This window comes from Hypanus sabinus, chromosome 31, assembly GCF_030144855.1.
Source record: "Hypanus sabinus isolate sHypSab1 chromosome 31, sHypSab1.hap1, whole genome shotgun sequence".
Classification (NCBI taxonomy): Eukaryota; Metazoa; Chordata; class Chondrichthyes; order Myliobatiformes; family Dasyatidae; genus Hypanus; species Hypanus sabinus.
In genome coordinates this window covers 36,286,009-36,304,643 of record NC_082736.1, presented here as the reverse complement: position 1 = coordinate 36,304,643, position 18,635 = coordinate 36,286,009, and the positions used below count along the sequence as shown (strand labels likewise).

Genomic DNA, 18,635 nt, shown 5'->3' with positions numbered 1-18,635 from the left:
CCACACAACGGTTCTGTTCTCAATGTCACCGGCAGGAGGGAGGGACCCACACAACGGTTCTGTTCTCATTTTCACCAGCAGGAGAGAGGGACCCACACAACGGTTCTGTTCTCAATGTCACCGGCAGGAGGGAGGGACCCACACAACGGTTCTGTTCTCAATGTCACCGGCAGGAGGGAGGGACCCACACAACGGTTCTGTTCTCAATGTCACCGGCAGGAGGGAGGGACCCACACGATGGTTCCATTCTCAATGTCACCGGCAGGAGGGAGGGACCCACACAACGGTTCTGTTCTCAATGTCACCGGCAGGAGGGAGGGACCCACACAACGGTTCTGTTCTCAATGTCACCGGCAGGAGGGAGGGACCCACACAACGGTTCTGTTCTCAATGTCACCGGCAGGAGGGAGGGACCCACACAACGGTTCTGTTCTCATTGTCACCGGCAGGAGGGAGGGACACACACAACGGTTCCGTACAATGTCCCCCTCTGCCTTCAGAATTTCAGAGTGGTCCGCAAGGACTGGCTCTGTATTCTTCAAGTGGTCTGGGAACACTATCTCGTTGTTCCTCGAGTGGTCCATGAATTCTATCTCGTGATTTTTATGATTTTTTCATACATGCAACGACCCGCTGTCACAAAACCACGCGGAGGTTTGTAACCTCAGCTAGCTCCATTGGGGGCACAAACCTGGTAAATCCTACACCAATGATGGAATGGAGGAGCAGGCTCGAAGGGCTGAATGGCCGGATTCTGCTCCTCTGTGGTTGTTCCATGGCCAAACGTCCGATTCAGAAATTCATCTGTATGGTTTGTGCTGTGTGAGCATCATAGCCCTGAGTAACATTGCTCCAAGCTGCCAGCGTCTTCACCAATGTCTGGGATTAATGGTTCATGGATTTTAACTGCTCAGGGGCCCTTCAGTCTTGCACTTCTCACAACAAAGTTTTAGTTTGAGCTCCCATGTTGCAAAACTATGCAAGGTTTTGTCGACTCAGCCAGTTCCATCGTGAGCCCGACCCTCATGAACCCTTCTTCCGTGATGGATTGGCAGAATAAACTCGACGGGCCGAATGGCCCAATTCTTCTCCTGTGTCTTATGTCATGGACAGGAGTATTGATTTCCCCTTCCGGTAAAAAAATACCCCCTCTCTTACCCCCGCTTTTCACCTCCCCGGTGCCCCCTCCTTTCCTTTCTCCTATGGTCAACTCTCCTCTCCGATCAGATCCCCTCCTCTCTGGCCCTTGACCTTTTCTCTCCTCTTGGCTTCACTTGCCTCCTTCCCGCTCCCCCCCCCACCTTTTCATTCTGGCGTCTTCCCCCTTCCTTGTCAGTGCTGAAGAAGGGTCTAGGCCCAAATGCCGAGTGCTTACTCCCCTCCGCGGACGCAGCCTCCTGCTGAGTTCCTCCGGCATTTTCTGTGGGTTTCTCTGGATTCCCAGCATCTGCAGACTTGCTCGTGTTCTAAGTTCAAGCTTACTTGTTATTCACGAATACGGCCAAACGAGACGGCGTTACTCTGGGGCCAGGGTGCAAAGCACATTCCCAACAGTCACACACAACACTAGGCAGGGAGGCACAGTTGCCAAGTGCTTTACTGTACCAGCAACCCCAGTTCAATAACTGCCACTGTCTGTAAGGAGTTTGTACATCACCCGTGACCGGCGTTTGCCCCGGTTCCTCCCCAGTGCAAAGACATACTGGCTGTTAGAATGACCATCAAGAGTTTTCCCATGATAAGGCTGGGGTTATAACGGGCGTTGCTGGGCAGTGCTGCTCATGGGGCTGATAGGGCCTGTTCTGCGCTGCATCTCGGTAAATGAAGGCACACAAGATCTCAGTAAAATGCACTCCCACTTTAAAATATAGTCCAAGTCCCTGGGTCCATGGATGATGCAGCAGTCGAACAGAATACAGCTCGTCTTCTGCTGAGTGAACACTAGGTGGCAGCACCGACCCCACCGCCTCTCCCCCCCCCCGGACGGCTGACCACGAGCAGCACTGCGGCTGAGGGCGGGTCCTCCCTACGCTGCTGCCCGCGGTAACGGGCCTTCCCCGCCCAATGACCCACGTCGCCCGGCAACCCATCCGTCCAACGCCCAGGAAAACCTACTGACCGGTAGGTCTCTGGATCGTGGGAGGAAACGGGAAGGAAGCATGCGGGAAGTGAGCGCCCAGGCTGCAATAGCGTGGGTTAACTGCAGCAACTACCACAGCTACTTGGCCCCCAGAAACGTAGCTAGTGCTAAGCTACAAATGCCGGAACAGATATTAGGCCACATTAACCAGGGTCCTCCCTCGCCCAGCCACACCCTCCCTCGCCATGCTCGAGCCAATCCGTCCCATTGCCAGGTCAAGCGAGTGTTCCGAGTTCAGTGGCCGGTGTGCATCGAATTAAAGGCGGTAGTGTCTGGCGTAACTCCCCACAGCGCCAGCACTGGGAAGACTGTTGCCCGGAAGACCTCCCCGCGACCAAGTGGGTCTCCTCCCACAGTCCAGAGACGGTCAGCATTAGTGACTTGTGGGGACGCTACGTTGTGGTGGAAGTGTGACCACCCCCCCCCCCCCCCACCAGGTCCTCAGACAGTGTCGGTCATTGACGCAAAAGACTGCGCGTCTCAATGTATGTGTTGAGCTGATGTTGAAACCTTTAATGATTCGACTTGTCATCAGTAAGATTAAAAGCAGTTAATTTATTCGGCCCCCACCAATATAAAAGGCAGTAATATTAAGATAATAAATTAAAACTACCAGACAGATATTAGACCACATTACCCACAATCCTCACTTGCAGAACACACACACTCAATATTAAAAGCTTACCATTTTCCCTCACACAGAGGCAGCACTGACATCCCCCCCAGGAGATCCAGTTTTCTGTATTTCTTCACTACGAAGGCACGTCTCAAAAAGTTTCACCCTGATACAAAGCTAAATAACTGTAAAAAGACACGTTTTTCATCTCAGCAGATCGTTCCCATCCAACCACATCTCCCATCTATTATCGTTCTATTTCTTTGAAAAATTATTATTGTTCTGTGTTTTTAAAAGTTTTAAAGAGATTAAAGATCAGCTTTATTTGTCAAGACATATAGTAAAATGTGCCATTTTTGTCCAGATAAATCAGTGAGGATTTTACGAGGCAGCCCGCACGTGTCCGTCGTGGATCGTAGCGTGCCCGCGGCTCACTAACCCTAACCGGTACACTGGAGGAATCCGGATCACCCGGAGGAAATCCTCGCGGTTACGGGTAGGACGCACGTTGTGACAACACTCAGACGGTTGACGCAAACCAGGCATTTCACTGTCCTTCAAGCTCATCTTTCAAACACCGGCCTCAGCCAGTGCAACGCGGCTGGCTGAAGACCGAGGAGAGCGAGGAGCTTCGTCCGACGGCTTCCACTGAGGCGCACACCAGAGGCAGCAACAGGACTGGACCGGTCACGTGACACCCGCGGCCGTGGACATCCACCAGTTACCGAGCAGGGTTTGAACTCAGAAATTCCCCTCGAGTTGACGGGTGGGGCTGGAGAAGCGAGGGTGCGAGGAGATAGCAGACGGCTAGCCGGCACCCCGACTCCCTCGTCAGTACAGATAGGGGAAGATGCGGTACGGGACACGGCCACAGTAAGTGTTCCACGCCGAGCCGTACTTCCTGCGACACAGGTGCTCGTCTCTGGCCTCGCGGTGGATCAGCAGCGCCGTGAAGTAGACAACGTAAAAATAAGGCAGAGCGTGGCCCAGACCTGGCGGGTGCAGGGGTGGGGGGGAATAAAGTTCAAAGTAAATTTATCGATCTACTCCTCTTATCATCTTGTACACCTCTGTCAAGTCACCTCTCATCCTCACAACATCAGTCATAGAGGTGTTTGATGACAAAGTACGTTAATAGTCCTAGACTCCCCCAATACAGGAAACATCCTCTCCACATCCACTCCATCTGTGTCCTCTGGTCCTAGACTCCCCCACTATAGGAAACATCCTCTCCACACCCAGTCTATCTGTGTCCTCTGGTCCTAGACTCCCCCACTATAGGAAACATCTTCTCCACATCCACTGTATCTGTGTCCTCTGGTCCTAGACTCCCCCACTATAGGAAACATCCTCTCCACATCCACTCTATCTGTGTCCTCTGGTCCTAGACTCCCCCACTATAAGAAACGTCCTCTCCACGTCCACTGTATCTGTGTCCTCTGGTCCTAGACTCCCCCACTATAGGAAACATCCTCTCCACATCCACTCTATCTGTGTCCTCTGGTCCTAGACTCCCCCACTATAGGAAACATCCTCTCCACATCCACTCTATCTGTGTCCTCTGGTCCTAGACTCCCCCACTATAGGAAACATCCTCTCCACATCCACTCTATCTGTGTCCTCTGGTCCTAGACTCCCCCACTATAGGAAACATCCTCTCCACATCCACTCTATCTGTGGTCCTAGACTCCCCCACTATAGGAAACATCCTCTCCACATCCACTCTATCTGTGTCCTCTGGTCCTAGACTCCCCCACTATAAGAAACGTCCTCTCCACATCCACTCTATCTGTGTCCTCTGGTCCTAGACTCCCCCACTATAAGAAACATCCTCTCCACATCCACTCTATCTGTGTCCTCTGGTCCTAGACTCCCCCACTATAAAAAACATCCTCTCCACATCCACTCTATCTGTGTCCTCTGGTCCTAGACTCCCCCACTATAAGAAACGTCCTCTCCACATCCACTCTATCTGTGTCCTCTGGTCCTAGACTCCCCCACTATAAGAAACGTCCTCTCCACGTCCACTGTATCTGTGTCCTCTGGTCCTAGACTCCCCCACTATAGGAAACATCCTCTCCACATCCACTCTATCTGTGTCCTCTGGTCCTAGACTCCCCCACTATAGGAAACATCCTCTCCACATCCACTCTATCTGTGTCCTCTGGTCCTAGACTCCCCCACTATAGGAAACATCCTCTCCACATCCACTCTATCTGTGTCCTCTGGTCCTAGACTCCCCCACTATAGGAAACATCCTCTCCACATCCACTCTATCTGTGGTCCTAGACTCCCCCACTATAGGAAACATCCTCTCCACATCCACTCTATCTGTGTCCTCTGGTCCTAGACTCCCCCACTATAAGAAACGTCCTCTCCACATCCACTCTATCTGTGTCCTCTGGTCCTAGACTCCCCCACTATAAGAAACATCCTCTCCACATCCACTCTATCTGTGTCCTCTGGTCCTAGACTCCCCCACTATAAGAAACATCCTCTCCACATCCACTCTATCTGTGTCCTCTGGTCCTAGACTCCCCCACTATAAGAAACGTCCTCTCCACATCCACTCTATCTGTGTCCTCTGGTCCTAGACTCCCCCACTATAAGAAACATCCTCTCCACATCCACTCTATCTGTGTCCTCTGGTCCTAGACTCCCCCACTATAAGAAACATCCTCTCCACATCCACTCTATCTGTGTCCTCTGGTCCTAGACTCCCCCACTATAAGAAACGTCCTCTCCACATCCACTCTATCTGTGTCCTCTGGTCCTAGACTCCCCCACTATAAGAAACGTCCTCTCCACATCCACTGTATCTGTGTCCTCTGGTCCTAGACTCCCCCACTATAAGAAACATCCTCTCCACATCCACTCTATCTGTGTCCTCTGGTCCTAGACTCCCCCACTATAGGAAACATCCTCTCCACATCCACTCTATCTGTGTCCTCTGGTCCTAGACTCCCCCACTATAGGAAACATCCTCTCCACATCCACTCTATCTGTGTCCTCTGGTCCTAGACTCCCCCTGTACAGGAAACATTCTCTCCACATCCACTCTATCTGTGGTCCTAGACTCCCCCACTATAGGAAACATCCTCTCCACATCCACTCTATCTGTGTCCTCTGGTCCTAGACTCCCCCACTATAGGAAACATCCTCTCCACATCCACTCTATCTCTTTATAAAGTCTTAACATTTTATTACTGCTTTTATATTCTCGTCCTCTTGAAATGAATGCTAACATCACCTTTTCCTTCCTCACCATAGACTCAGACTGCAAACTAACCTTTAGGTGAGAGTCGGACACACAGTGTAAAACTCTGAGGCGGATATGTTGCTGATCACGGACCACGACGGCTCTTGCCAAGTTTTCCTTCAGAAGCGGACAGAGACTTTACCGTTATCGATACCCCTCGGAGACTGTCTGCCTGGCGTCAGTGGTCGCACAACCAGGACTTGTGATGCTCATTTGACCATCCCCCACCTACCACCTGCCCCCGCTGCTTCACGTGACCCCGATCGGGAACTACGCTTCTCGGCCCAAAACGTTTTCTCACGGACGCTGCCTGACCCGCTGAGTTCTTCCAGCGCTGCTTCCGTATTCGTTGATCCACAGCATCTGCAGCCATACTTTTGTGTTAAGCTAGTGCCACACCTTGCCCAAGGGTGACCTGCAGGCCAGCAGAGGGAAGAGACCAATCGCCACCCTGCCACACAGCACGGTAGTACTTATTGCTTAAAATAGGAAGGTGGTTGGGATTGCCTGTGCTAGCTCAGTAATATTAAGTGTTATTTGGTATAGGTAGTAGATGGGCACTTGGGTCAGAATGGAAAAGATGGGCCGAATAGCCTGCTTCCATGCCAGAGTGACGGAGACCTTCTGCAGAGACACAATTTGGATTTTTATTCTGAGGCTCTTTCGGAATTTGGGAAAGAGGCACAAAATCTGTTTGTCCTCATTTGTTTCATAGAGCCAAGAGCACTGAAAAATGTACAGAGATAGAGGTCTAGTGAGCGAAGAAACAAAAAGAAAGATGGTGCCTCTGCAAGGTCAACTACTTCTATACCCATAGATTTAAAAATAAATCCATTGAAATTTGCAGAAAGGTTTCCTGAAAGAACTGTAACCATTAACAGACACACTGAAAAACCACATATACATACAGGTACCACTAGGGGGCACACTAAACCACTGCATATACATACTGTGACCAAAAGGGGACACACTAAACAATGGCATATACAGACAGTGACCACTAGGGGGCCATGCTCCCAGTGACCACACATTTTAATTCCACATCCCATTCCCATTCTGATATATCTATCCATGGCCTCCTCGACTGTCAAGATGAAACCACACTCAGGTTGGAGGAACAACACCTTATATACCAGCTGGGTAGCCTCCAACCTGATGGAATGAACAGTGAGTTCTCTAACTTCCGTTAATGCCCCTCCTCCCCTTCTTACCCCATCCCTGATATATTTAGTTTTTTGTTTTTTCTCTCTGCCCATCACTCTGCCTGTTCTCCATCTCCCTCTGGTGCTCCCCCCTCCCCCTTTCTTTCTCCCAAGGCCTCCCGTCCCATGATCCTTTCCCTTCTCCAGCTCTGTATCCCTTTGTCAATCACCTTTCCGGCTCTCAGCTTCATCCCAGCCCCTCCGGTCTTCTCCAGCTCTGTATCCCTTTGTCAATCACCTTTCCAGTTCTTAGCTTCATCCCACCCCCTCCGGTCTTCTCCAGTTCTGTATCCCTTTGTCAATCACCTTTCCAGCTCTCAGCTTCATCCCACCCCCTCCGGTCTTCTCCAGCTCTGTATCCCTTTGTCAATCACCTTTCCAGTCCTTAGCTTCATCCCACCCCCTCCGGTCTTCTCCAGCTCTGTATCCCTTTGTCAATCACCTTTCCAGCTCTCAGCTTCACCCCACCCCCTCCGATCTTCTCCAGCTCTGTATCCCTTTGTCAATCACCTTTCCAGCTCTCAGCTTCACCCAACCCCCTCCGGTCTTCTCCAGCTCTGTATCCCTTTGTCAATCACATTTCCAGCTCTCAGCTTCATCCCACCCCCTCCGGTCTTCTCCAGCTCTGTATCCCTTTGTCAATCACCTTTCCAGTCCTTAGCTTCATCCCACCCCCTCCGGTCTTCTCCAGCTCTGTATCCCTTTGTCAATCACCTTTCCAGTCCTTAGCTTCATCCCACCCCCTCCGGTCTTCTCCAGCTCTGTATCCCTTTGTCAATCACATTTCCAGCTCTCAGCTTCATCTCACCCCCTCCAGTCTTCTCCTATCATTTCGCATTTCCCCCTCCCCCCTCTACTTTCAAATCTCTTAGTATCTCTCCTTTCAGTTAGACCTGACAAAGGGTCTCGGCCCGAAATGTCGACAGTGCTTCTCCCTATAGATGCTGCCTGGCCTGCTGTGTTCCACCAGCATTTTGTGTGTGTTTTTTGAACTTCCAGCATCTGCAGACTTCCTTGTGTCATAACTGCACATAACACACTGTGACCACACTGAACAACTGCATATATACACTGTGACCACCAGGGGGCACACTGAACAACTGCATATATACACTGTGACCACCAGGGGGCACACTGAACAACTGCATAAACACACTGTGACCACTAGGGGGCACACTGAACAACTGCATATACACACTGTGACCACCAGGGGGCACACTGAACAACTGCATATACACACTGTGACCACCAGGGGGCACACTGAACAACTGCATATACACACTGTGACCACCAGCGGATCTACAAAGCAGTCAGACGCATTTTAGTAGCTATAAAAATATAAGTGTAATCAAACTGTTTTCTGAGGGAGGTGATGCTGTCACTCTGTGTAGGTGGTGTGAGGCAGGAGGTGTGGGTGTGAATAGACTGGGTTGGAGCCCCCACCCTCCCACAGACTGGTGCCGACCCCTACCGAACCCTCGCCCTCTCAAAGCCGCATCCCCTCACCCATCAGCACTCACCACAGGGCAGAGACCAGGCCAGCGCCATGATCAGGTCCCCCAGGTAGTTCGGGTGACGCACCAGGCCCCACCAGCCCGACACCAGCAGCTGCCGCCCAGTTGCCGTGGGGATCGTTTCCAGGCCTGAAACCGGGTGGGGTGGGGAGGAATGGGAGGCACGTTAGAATTCAACCAGTCATCACCCACTCATGGCCACACAACTCCCTGGCTGTCCTCCCTCTCATCTGCACACCCCATCACCCATTCTCTGCCTCACCTGTCCTCCTCCGGCTGCACATCCAGTCAACTATTCTGTCTGTATATCACCACAACTCCCCTTCCATGTCGACCCTCGCCTGTCTTAGTCTCAGTCTGTATACCCCCTCATCCATCCTCCCATTACCCACTCACTCCCCATTTTCCACCTGTACGCCATCACCCCTGAACGTCCCACCGGCACCGGCTCTCTGCCTGCGGTCTGAAACAGGGAAGGGTCGTCTCTGAGACGAGTCAAACAGCATCTCTGCCGGTTGGAAGGATTCAGGGAACACACCACCACAACAGGCCTGCAAACCGCCCACTGTCCTACTCGGAAATCCATCGCCGTTCCTTCACCGTCACTGGGCCAAAGTCAAAGGGACTCCCACCTGGGTTACGCAACCGCTCAACGGTTCAAAGCAGACCACCACCACCCGTTGACTGTCCAGCGTGTCCGACGATGACGGGAAACCTGCGCGGGATGAAAGCTGTAAAGTGGAAAAGCCCGTTGTCTGGGGCAGCTCCACTCTCCCGACCTCGGAAGTCGGGGTCCAGTGGGACGAACGAGCGTCACAGACTGGGGTCCTCCCCGGTCACAGTGGGTGACCGTGACGCCCTTCGCTCTCCACGGGCCGTTACAGAACCGGCCTCCTGGCCGGCGGGTCGCACCCGCCCAGTCCACACGCTGGGACAGGCGCCTCCCTGCCTCACCGGGGCACGAGGCCCGTCAGCTACCCTCACCCGGTTTTTTCCGCTTGTCAAAGCAGCATACTGGCGATAAAACACCTACTGGAGCCACAGGTGAGAGCTGTCTGCCCCGGAGTGGGCACAAGTGCAACCTGGAGGGGTGGGGGGGGCAATGAAATGCCGGCCCAGTCTGGGAATCCCACCCCCCGCCCCCCCAATGAGGGACGAGGGTAGATGAGGGAAAGGTTCAGGACGTACATGACAGGCCAAAGCGGCGCTGCCCCGCGCCTGAATCCCGTGCTCGACATACCTGCCACCCTGGGGTCGCTGGGGTTCCTGCGGAATGTGTTCTTCTGCGAGTTGGCGCTGCGGAAGATGTAGTAGCCGAGGGCTGCAACGGCAAGGAGAGACGGCGTCAGTGATCCGGAAGGGAAGGTCCCCGCAAGAGAAGGATCATCGCAGGTCAACGTGACAGCCCGCTGACCAGAGCTGCCATGAAGGCAGCACGTCAGGAGACCTGGCATGTCGCTGGAGACAAGTACATTTCTACAGCATTGGACCTGGTTGTATCACTGTCTGGTATTGGGGGGGGGGGGGGTTACTGCACAGGATCAAGAAAAGCTACAGAGAATTTTAAACTCAGTCAGCTCCATCGTGGGCACCGGCGTCCCCAGCGTCGAGCACATCTTCAAACGGTGATGCCTCAGAAAGGTGGCATCCATCACTAGGGACCCCCATCACCCAGGACATGCCCTCTTCTCGTTGCTACCGTCAGGGAGGAGGTACAGGAGCCTGAAGACACACACTCAACGATTCAGGAACAGCTTCTTCCCCTCTGCCATCAGGGAGGAGGTACAGGAGCCTGAAGACACACACTCAACGATTCAGGAACAGCTTCTTCCCCTCTGCCATCAGGGAGGAGGTACAGGAGCCTGGAGACACACACTCAGCGATTCAGGAACAGCTTCTTTCCCTCTGCCATCAGGGAGGAGGTACAGGAGCCTGAAGACACACACTCAACGATTCAGGAACAGCTTCTTCCCCTCTGCCATCAGGGAGGAGGTACAGGAGCCTGAAGACCCACACTCAGCGATTCAGGAACAGCTTCTTCCCCTCTGCCATCAGGGAGGAGGTACAGGAGCCTGAAGACACACACTCAGTGATTCAGGAATAGCTTCTTCCCCTCTGCCATTAGGGAGGGGGTACAGGAGCCTGAAGACACACACTCAACGACTCAGGAACAGCTTCTTCCCCTCTGCCATCAGGGAGGAGGTACAGGAGCCTGAAGACACACACTCAATGATTCAGGAACAGCTTCTCCCCCTCTGCCATCAGGGAGGAGGTACAGGAGCCTGAAGACACACACTCAATGATTCAGGAACAGCTTCTCCCCCTCTGCCATCAGGGAGGAGGTACAGGAGCCTGGAGACACACACTCAACGATTCAGGAACAGCTTCTCCCCCTCTGCCGTCAGATTCATGCATGGTCCAGGAACATTACCTCGTAGTTCCTTTTTATTTTGCACGACTAATTTTTGTAAATTATAATGATGTCATCATACTGTACTGCTGCTGGAAAGCCAGTTCCATGTCTTGTGCGGTGGCATGCCAGTTTAGCGGTTAGTGTGACGTTTCACAGTGCCAGCAACTGGAGTTCAGTTCCCGCCGCTGTCTGTAAGGAGTTTGCACGTCCTATCCCCAGAGACCACGTGGGTTTCCCCCACACGCTCCAGTTTCCTCCCACAGTCCAAAGACGTGCGGGTCAGGGTTAGTGAGCTGTGGGCATGCTACACTGCCGACTCCTGCGGGCTGCCCACAGCTCGTCCTCGGACTGCATTGGCTGCCGATATAAACGACACATTTCCCTGTTCAGTTGAAGGGTCTCGGCCCAAAACAACTGCCCATTCCTCCCCATAGACGCTGCCTGACCTGCTGAGTTCCTCCAGCATTTTGTGCGTTGTGCTCTGGATTTCCAGCATCTGCAGATTCGTCTGTGTTTATCGCCGTGTGCATGACATATAAAGCTTAACTTTAATCAGAATCAGTTTAATATCACCAACAAACATCGTGAAATTTGTTCTTTGTGACAGCAGTACAATGAATTATGTAATTGAAAAATACTGAATTACAACGCACTCACACAGACACACACACGGACTCACACACACGCACTCACACACAGACACACACACATACTCACACTCGCACAGACACACACAAACACACTCAGACACACACGCACTCACACACACACACAGACACACTCAGACATACACACACTTACTTTCACACGCACTCACACTCAGACACACACATGCACACACACAGACACACTCAGACATACACACACTCACTCTCACACACACTCACACTCAGACACAAACACAAACACAGAGACTCACAGACACACTCACTCTCTCACACACAAACACAGAGATTCACACACACTCACTCTCTCTCTCACACACACACACACACACACACTCGTACAGACACACACACAGACACACACTCAGACACTCACAGACTCACTCTCACACACGCACACAGACACACACACAAACACACACTCAGACACTCACAGACACACACACACACACAGTCACTCTCACACGCGCACACAGACACACACTCAGACACACACACAGACACACTCACTCTCACACACACAATCGATAAAAATTCACCCTCCCCCCCCCGGAAGTTTTCATGTTTTATTGTTTTACAACACTGAATCACAGTGGATTTAATTTGGCTTTCATTGACACTGGCCAACAGAAAAAACTCTTCTGTGTCAAAGTGAAAACGGATCTGGACAACGTGAGGGTGCGGCACGTTTGCGACAGAGTCAGAGACGGAGCTGGAGTGAGCGAATCAGGAGAAGTATCAGAGCTGAGGCGTTTCGGAGTCCGCGAGGCAAGCTTGGATTAAGTGAAGCTTCAGGCTGATCTGCGAGGCTCAAGTGCCATGGGCTAGGCGGCGAGGTCTGGGTCCAGAGCGTATGGCCGCAGCGGGGGCCTGGATCCTAGCGCAGGCGATGACCCACCGTTCGGACAGTTCACACGCCGGCCTCGTCAGACCGACAAGGCAGGGTGTCCGGACTGAGGTCAAGGGTTCTGCTCGATCTTCCACGATGTCTCCTCCTTTCTCCATGGCGCTGAGGGTGTGTCGTGCGCCGACTATCTACGGTCTTTGCAGTGATTTGCCCCGCTGGGCGGTGAACTGAGGCTGAGGCTCCGGGCCTGTGGACTCGATTTGGTTCCCAATGCTCTGGCTTGCTTTCAGTGTTTGCATGAATTGCGTTTTCTTTCCCACTCCCTCTGCGCATTTGGTGTGGGTTTTCTTGAATCGGGCTATGCTGGGTTCCTTGCTCGGTGGCCGCCCGTAAGCAGGTGAATCTCAAGTTTGTACAATTTATAAATACCCTGATAATCAACGTACTTGGGTCTTTGAGCTCCTGAACCTCCTCCCTGATGGCATCAGTGAGAAGAGGGCATTGTCCTGGGTGATGGGGGTCCTTAGTGATGGACTCTGCCTTTCTGAGGCATCGCTCCTTGGAGATGTCCCGGACACTACGGAGGCTGGTGCCCGTGATGGAGCTGACTGAGTTTACAACTCTCTGCGGTTTATTTTGATTCTGTGCGGTAGCCCCCAGTAGTACCAGACGGTGATGCAGCCAGTCAGAATGCTCCCTGCGATGCATCTATAAAAATCTGCGAGTGTTATGGTGACATATCAAATCTCCTCAAACTCCTAATGAAGCACAGCCGTGCAGTGCCATATGCACTGCACAAACACACACACACAATCTATAAAAATTCACCCCCCCCCCGGAAGTTTTCATGTTTTATTGTTTTACAACACTGAATCACAGTGGATTTAATCTGCGAGTGTTATGGTGACATATCAAATCTGCTCAATCTCCTGGACACTATGGCCGTATCGATGTGTTGGGTCCAGGTTAGATCTTCAGAGAGACTGACAGCCAGGAAGTTGAAACTGCTCACTCTCTCCACCTCTGATCCCTCTGTGAGGACTGGCCTGTGTCTTACCCTTTCTGAAACCCACAATCAGTTCTTTGATCTTACTGATGCTGAGTGCCAGGTTGTTGCTGTGACACCCCTCAACCAGCAGATCTATCTCGCCCCAGTATCCCCTCTCGTCACCATCTGATATTAATCTTTAAATCAGAGTTTGCCCTAACACTGAGAGGCAGGTGTGTAGAACAGTCGCTGTGTAGAACACTTTCATGAACAATGAGCTAATCTTTAACCTGTTGTCTTTTACACTGAGGTCAGAGATCAGCCATGAGCTCGGTGAATGGGATAGCAAAGTTCAACGGGCAGAATGGTCACCTGCCCGCAATTCTTACGTAGGTAACGCTCCAGGAGACAAGACAAAAGAGATGATCGTGAATTTCAGGAAGGCACAGTTCGACCACTCTCCATCGCACATCAATGGTTCTGCTGTGGGGAGAGTGAGGAGCAGAAAGTTGTACAGTGGACCATCCAACGTTGACCCACAACACCTTCCTCATCAGTCAAGTTCCTGAGGAGATGAGGCACCCCAATCCCACTACGGGAGAACTCTCCAGAGTTCCCTGTCCGGCTACATCACTGCGTCAGTAATCGTGGGTTTCAGAAAGGGTAAGACACACACCAGTCCTCACAGAGGAATCAGAGGTGGAGAGAGTGAGCAGCTTCAAGTTCCTAGCTGCCAGTCTCTCTGACGATCTAACCTGGACCCTACACAGTGCTGCAGCTACAGATGTATGGAGAGCATTCTGACTGGCTGCATCACTGTCTGGTATGGGAGGGGTATGGATGTGACTACTGGACAGGATTGAAATAAGCTGCAGAGAGTTGTAAACTCAGTCAGCTCCATCACGGGCACCAGACTTTGTAGTGTCCAAGACATCTCCAAGGAGCAATGCCTCAGAAAGACAACATCCATCATTAAGGACCCCCATCACCAGGACATGCCCTCTCCTCATTGCTTCCATCAGGGAGGAGGTACAGGAGCCTGAAGGCCCACACTCAGCGATTCAGGAACAGCTTCTTCCCCTCTGCCATCAGGGAGGAGGTACAGGAGCCTGAAGACACACACTCAATGATTCAGGAACAGCTTCTTCCCCTCTGCCATCAGGGAGGGGGTACAGGAGCCTGAAGACACACACTCAGTGATTCAGGAACAGCTTCTTCCCCTCTGCCATCAGGGAGGAGGTACAGGAGCCTGAAGACACACACTCAACAATTCAGGAACAGCTTCTTCCCCTCTGCCATCAGGGAGGAGGTACAGGAGCCTGAAGACACACACTCAACGATTCAGGAACAGCTTCTTCCCCTCTGCCATCAGGGAGGGGGTACAGGAGCCTGAAGACACACTCAGTGATTCAGGAACAGCTTCTTCCCCTCTGCCATCAGGGAGGAGGTACAGGAGCCTGAAGACACACACTCAACGATTCAGGAACAGCTTCTTCCCCTCTGCCATCAGGGAGGAGGTACAGGAGCCTGAAGACACACACTCAGCGATTCAAGGACAGCTTCTTCCCCTCTGCCGTCAGGGAGGAGGTACAGGAGCCTGAAGACACACTCAGTGATTCAGGAACAGCTTCTTCCCCTCTGCCATCAGGGAGGAGGTACAGGAGCCTGAAGACACACACTCAGCGATTCAGGAACAGCTTCTTCCCCTCTGCCATCAGGGAGGAGGTACAGGAGCCTGAAGACACACACTCAGCGATTCAAGGACAGCTTCTTCCCCTCTGCCATCCGATTTCTGAACGGACATTGAACCCATGAACACTACCTCACTACTTTATTATTTCCATTTTTGCACCACTCATCTGACTGATTTCACTATAAACATCGCCTGCAATTGGCAGTTTTCTATTGTTACGTATCGCGTTGTTAACACATTTCACGACCATGCGCTGGTGATATTAAACCTGATTCTGATTCGCTGTGCAGTACTGAAGCTACAGGGCACCGACCACAAGACAGTAAAAATGTCGTGAAGATCACCAGGGTCTCAAACCCTCTTCCCCCCTCTCCCCCCGTTTGTGACGTTTACTGGGAGTGTTGTACACGTAGGGCCTGAAGCATTGTTGAGGATCCCGACCGTCCATCCCACAATCTCTCTGACCCACTGCCGTCAGGGAGGAGGTACAGGAGCATCGGGACTGGCTCTGTCAGACTGTCGACTTCTACACCCGGGCTGTGACAGTAATGAACACCTTGCCACCACTGAGCTCTCGTCACCAGGACACCGAGCTGTGTACCATTTACGCGTGCTGCACACAACCTGCGTTTAAATTACATTTTACAAACTCATTTGTGGTAATGTTTTGTTCTGTGCGCCGGGTGCGATGCATGTCGTGTGGGCGCACGGCGGGCGGGAGGAACGCCGTTTCGTTTGGCTGTGTACACGTACACAACCAGTAAACTTGAACTGGAGAAGACGATTGGGGGACAGCGGAGCACAGCGAGCTGCAGGCACACCTACCGTTGAGGAGGATGATGGCCACTGCCCCGGCGGGGCTGAGCTCTTGTGGGTGAGACACCAGGAAGTGGGCCTGCAGGCTGTAGGTAAAGGGGACCCAGGTCAGGTCCCCGAAGGCCAGCATGAAGCCAAATCCATCGTTGACGATGTCCATCGTGGTCAGGACCGCCTCCTGCGGAGAAGCCACACACCGGACACCAGTCAGTCAGCAGTGCATCTGGCGTGGCCGCGAACGTGGATCAGTACAGTACAGTGTGGGCCCTTCAGCCCACAATGTCATGCTGACCCTTTAAACTACTCAAGATCATTCTAACCCTTCCCTCTGACACAGCCCTCCAGTTTTACTATCCTCCATTAGCCTCTACCGCCACCCCTGGCAGGGTATTCCACACACCCAACACTCTCAGCGTAAAAAAAAATGTATCTCTGACATCCCCCCCCATACTTTACTGCAGCCATCTTAAAATTGTACCCTATCATATTAGCCATTTCTGCCCTGGGAAAAAGTCCCTGGCGGTCCACTTGATCTGTGTCTCTTATCATCTTGTACATCTCCATCAAGTCACCTCTCGTTCTCCTTCACTCTGAAGAAAGCCTGAGCTCGCTCAACCTCTCCTCATAAGCCTTGCTCTCTAACCCAGACAGCATCCTGGTGAATCTCCTCTGCACCCTCTCTAATCCAGGCAGCATCCTGGTGAATCTCCTCTGCACCCTCTCTAATCCAGGCAGCATCCTGGTGAATTTCCTCTGCACCCTCTCTAATCCAGGCAGCACCCTGGTGAGTCTCCTCTGCACCCTCTCTAATCCAGGCAGCATCCTGGTGAATCTCCCCTGCACCCTCTCTAACCCAGACAGCATCCTGGTGAATCTCCTCTGCACCCTCTCTAATCCAGGCAGCATCCTGGTGAATCTCCTCTGCACCCTCTCTAATCCAGGCAGCATCCTGGTGAATCTCCCCTGCACCCTCTCTAATCCAGGCAGCATCCTGGTGAATCTCCTCTGCACCCTCTCTAATCCAGGCAGCATCCTGGTGAATCCCCTCTGCACCCTCTCTAATCCAGGCAGCATCCTGGTGAAACTCCTCTGCACCCTCTCTAATCCAGACAGCGTCCTGGTGAATCTCCTCTGCACCCTCTCTAATCCAGGCAGCATCCTGGTGAATCTCCTCTGCACCCTCTCTAATCCAGGCAGCATCCTGGTGAATCTCCTCTGCACCCTCTCTAATCCAGGCAGCATCCTGGTGAATCTCCTCTGCACCCTCTCTAATCCAGACAGCGTCCTGGTGAATCTCCTCTGCACCCTCTCTAATCCAGGCAGCATCCTGGTGAATCTCCTCTGCACCCTCTCTAATCCAGACAGCGTCCTGGTGAATCTCCTCTGCACCCTCTCTAATCCAGACAGCGTCCTGGTGAATCTCCTCTGCACCCTCTCTAATCCAGACAGCGACCTGGTGAATCTCCTCTGCACCCTCTCTAATCCAGACAGCGTCCTGGTGAATCTCCTCTGCACCCTCTCTAATCCAGGCAGCATCCTGGTGAATCTCCTCTGCACCCTCTCTAATCCAGACAGCATCCTGGTGAATCTCCTCTGCACCCTCTCTAATCCAGGCTGAACCCTGGTGAATCTCCTCTGCACCCTCTCTAATCCAGGCAGTATCCTAATGAATCTCCTTGCACCCTCTCTAATCCAGGCAGCATCCTGGTGAATCTCCTCTGTACCCTCTCTAATCCAGGCTGAACCCTGGTGAATCTCCTCTGTACCCTCTCTAATCCAGGCTGAACCCTGGTGAATCTCCTCTGCACCCTCTCTAATCCAGACAGCATCCTGGTAAATCTCCTCTGCACCCTCTCTAATCCAGGCTGAACCCTGGTGAATCTCCTCTGCACCCTCTCTAATCCAGGCAGCATCCTGGTGAATCTCCTCTGCACCTCTCTAATCCAGGCAGCATCCTGGTGAATCTCCTCTGCACCCTCTCTAATCCAGGCAGCATCCTGGTGAGTCTCCTCTGCACCCTCTCTAATCCAGGCAGCATCCTGGTGAGTCTCCTCTGCACCCTCTCTAATCCAGACAGCATCCCGGTGAATCTCCTCTGCACCCTCTCTAATCCAGGCAGCATCCTGGTGAGTCTCCTCTGCACCCTCTCTAATCCAGGCAGCATCCTGGTGAATCTCCTCTGCACCCTCTCTAATCCAGGCAGCATCCTGGTGAATCTCCTCTGCACCCTCTCTAATCCAGGCAGCATCCTGGTGAGTCTCCTCTGCACCCTCTCTAATCCAGGCAGCATCCTGGTGAATCTCCTCTGCACCCTCTCTAATCCAGGCAGCATCCTGGTGAATCTCCTCTGCACCCTCTCTAATCCAGGCAGCATCCTGGTGAGTCTCCTCTGCACCCTCTCTAATCCAGACAGCATCCTGGTGAATCTCCTCTGCACCCTCTCTAATCCAGGCAGCATCCTGGTGAGTCTCCTCTGCACCCT

At 52.5% G+C, this 18,635-nt stretch overlaps 1 protein-coding gene across 1 annotated transcript; it reads right to left on the bottom strand.

Annotated features, from left to right (window-relative positions):
* Window positions 1–2,675: 2,675 nt before the first annotated feature.
* On the bottom strand, window positions 2,676–16,808 carry LOC132384097 (delta(14)-sterol reductase TM7SF2-like). The gene is made up of 4 exons (XM_059955430.1): window positions 16,163–16,808; window positions 9,972–10,052; window positions 8,738–8,860; window positions 2,676–3,748 (listed from the first exon to the last, which is right to left on the bottom strand). Exons 1-4 carry the CDS (start codon window positions 16,311–16,313, stop codon window positions 3,588–3,590), a joined length of 516 nt encoding a protein of 171 aa, XP_059811413.1. The 5' UTR covers window positions 16,314–16,808; the 3' UTR covers window positions 2,676–3,587.
* Window positions 16,809–18,635: the final 1,827 nt, after the last annotated feature.

Excerpts from the sequence above, each read along its gene's own strand:
- LOC132384097 (XM_059955430.1), bottom strand. The coding sequence starts at position 16,313 with ATGGACATCGTCAACGATGGATTTGGCTTCATGCTGGCCTTCGGGGAC. Across the intron at positions 10,053-16,162 it reads GGCCATCATCCTCCTCAACG|CCCTCGGCTACTACATCTTC; the intron begins GTAGGTGTGCCT and ends TTGCCGTTGCAG. Across the intron at positions 8,861-9,971 it reads CAGCGACCCCAGGGTGGCAG|GCCTGGAAACGATCCCCACG; the intron begins GTATGTCGAGCA and ends ACCCGGTTTCAG.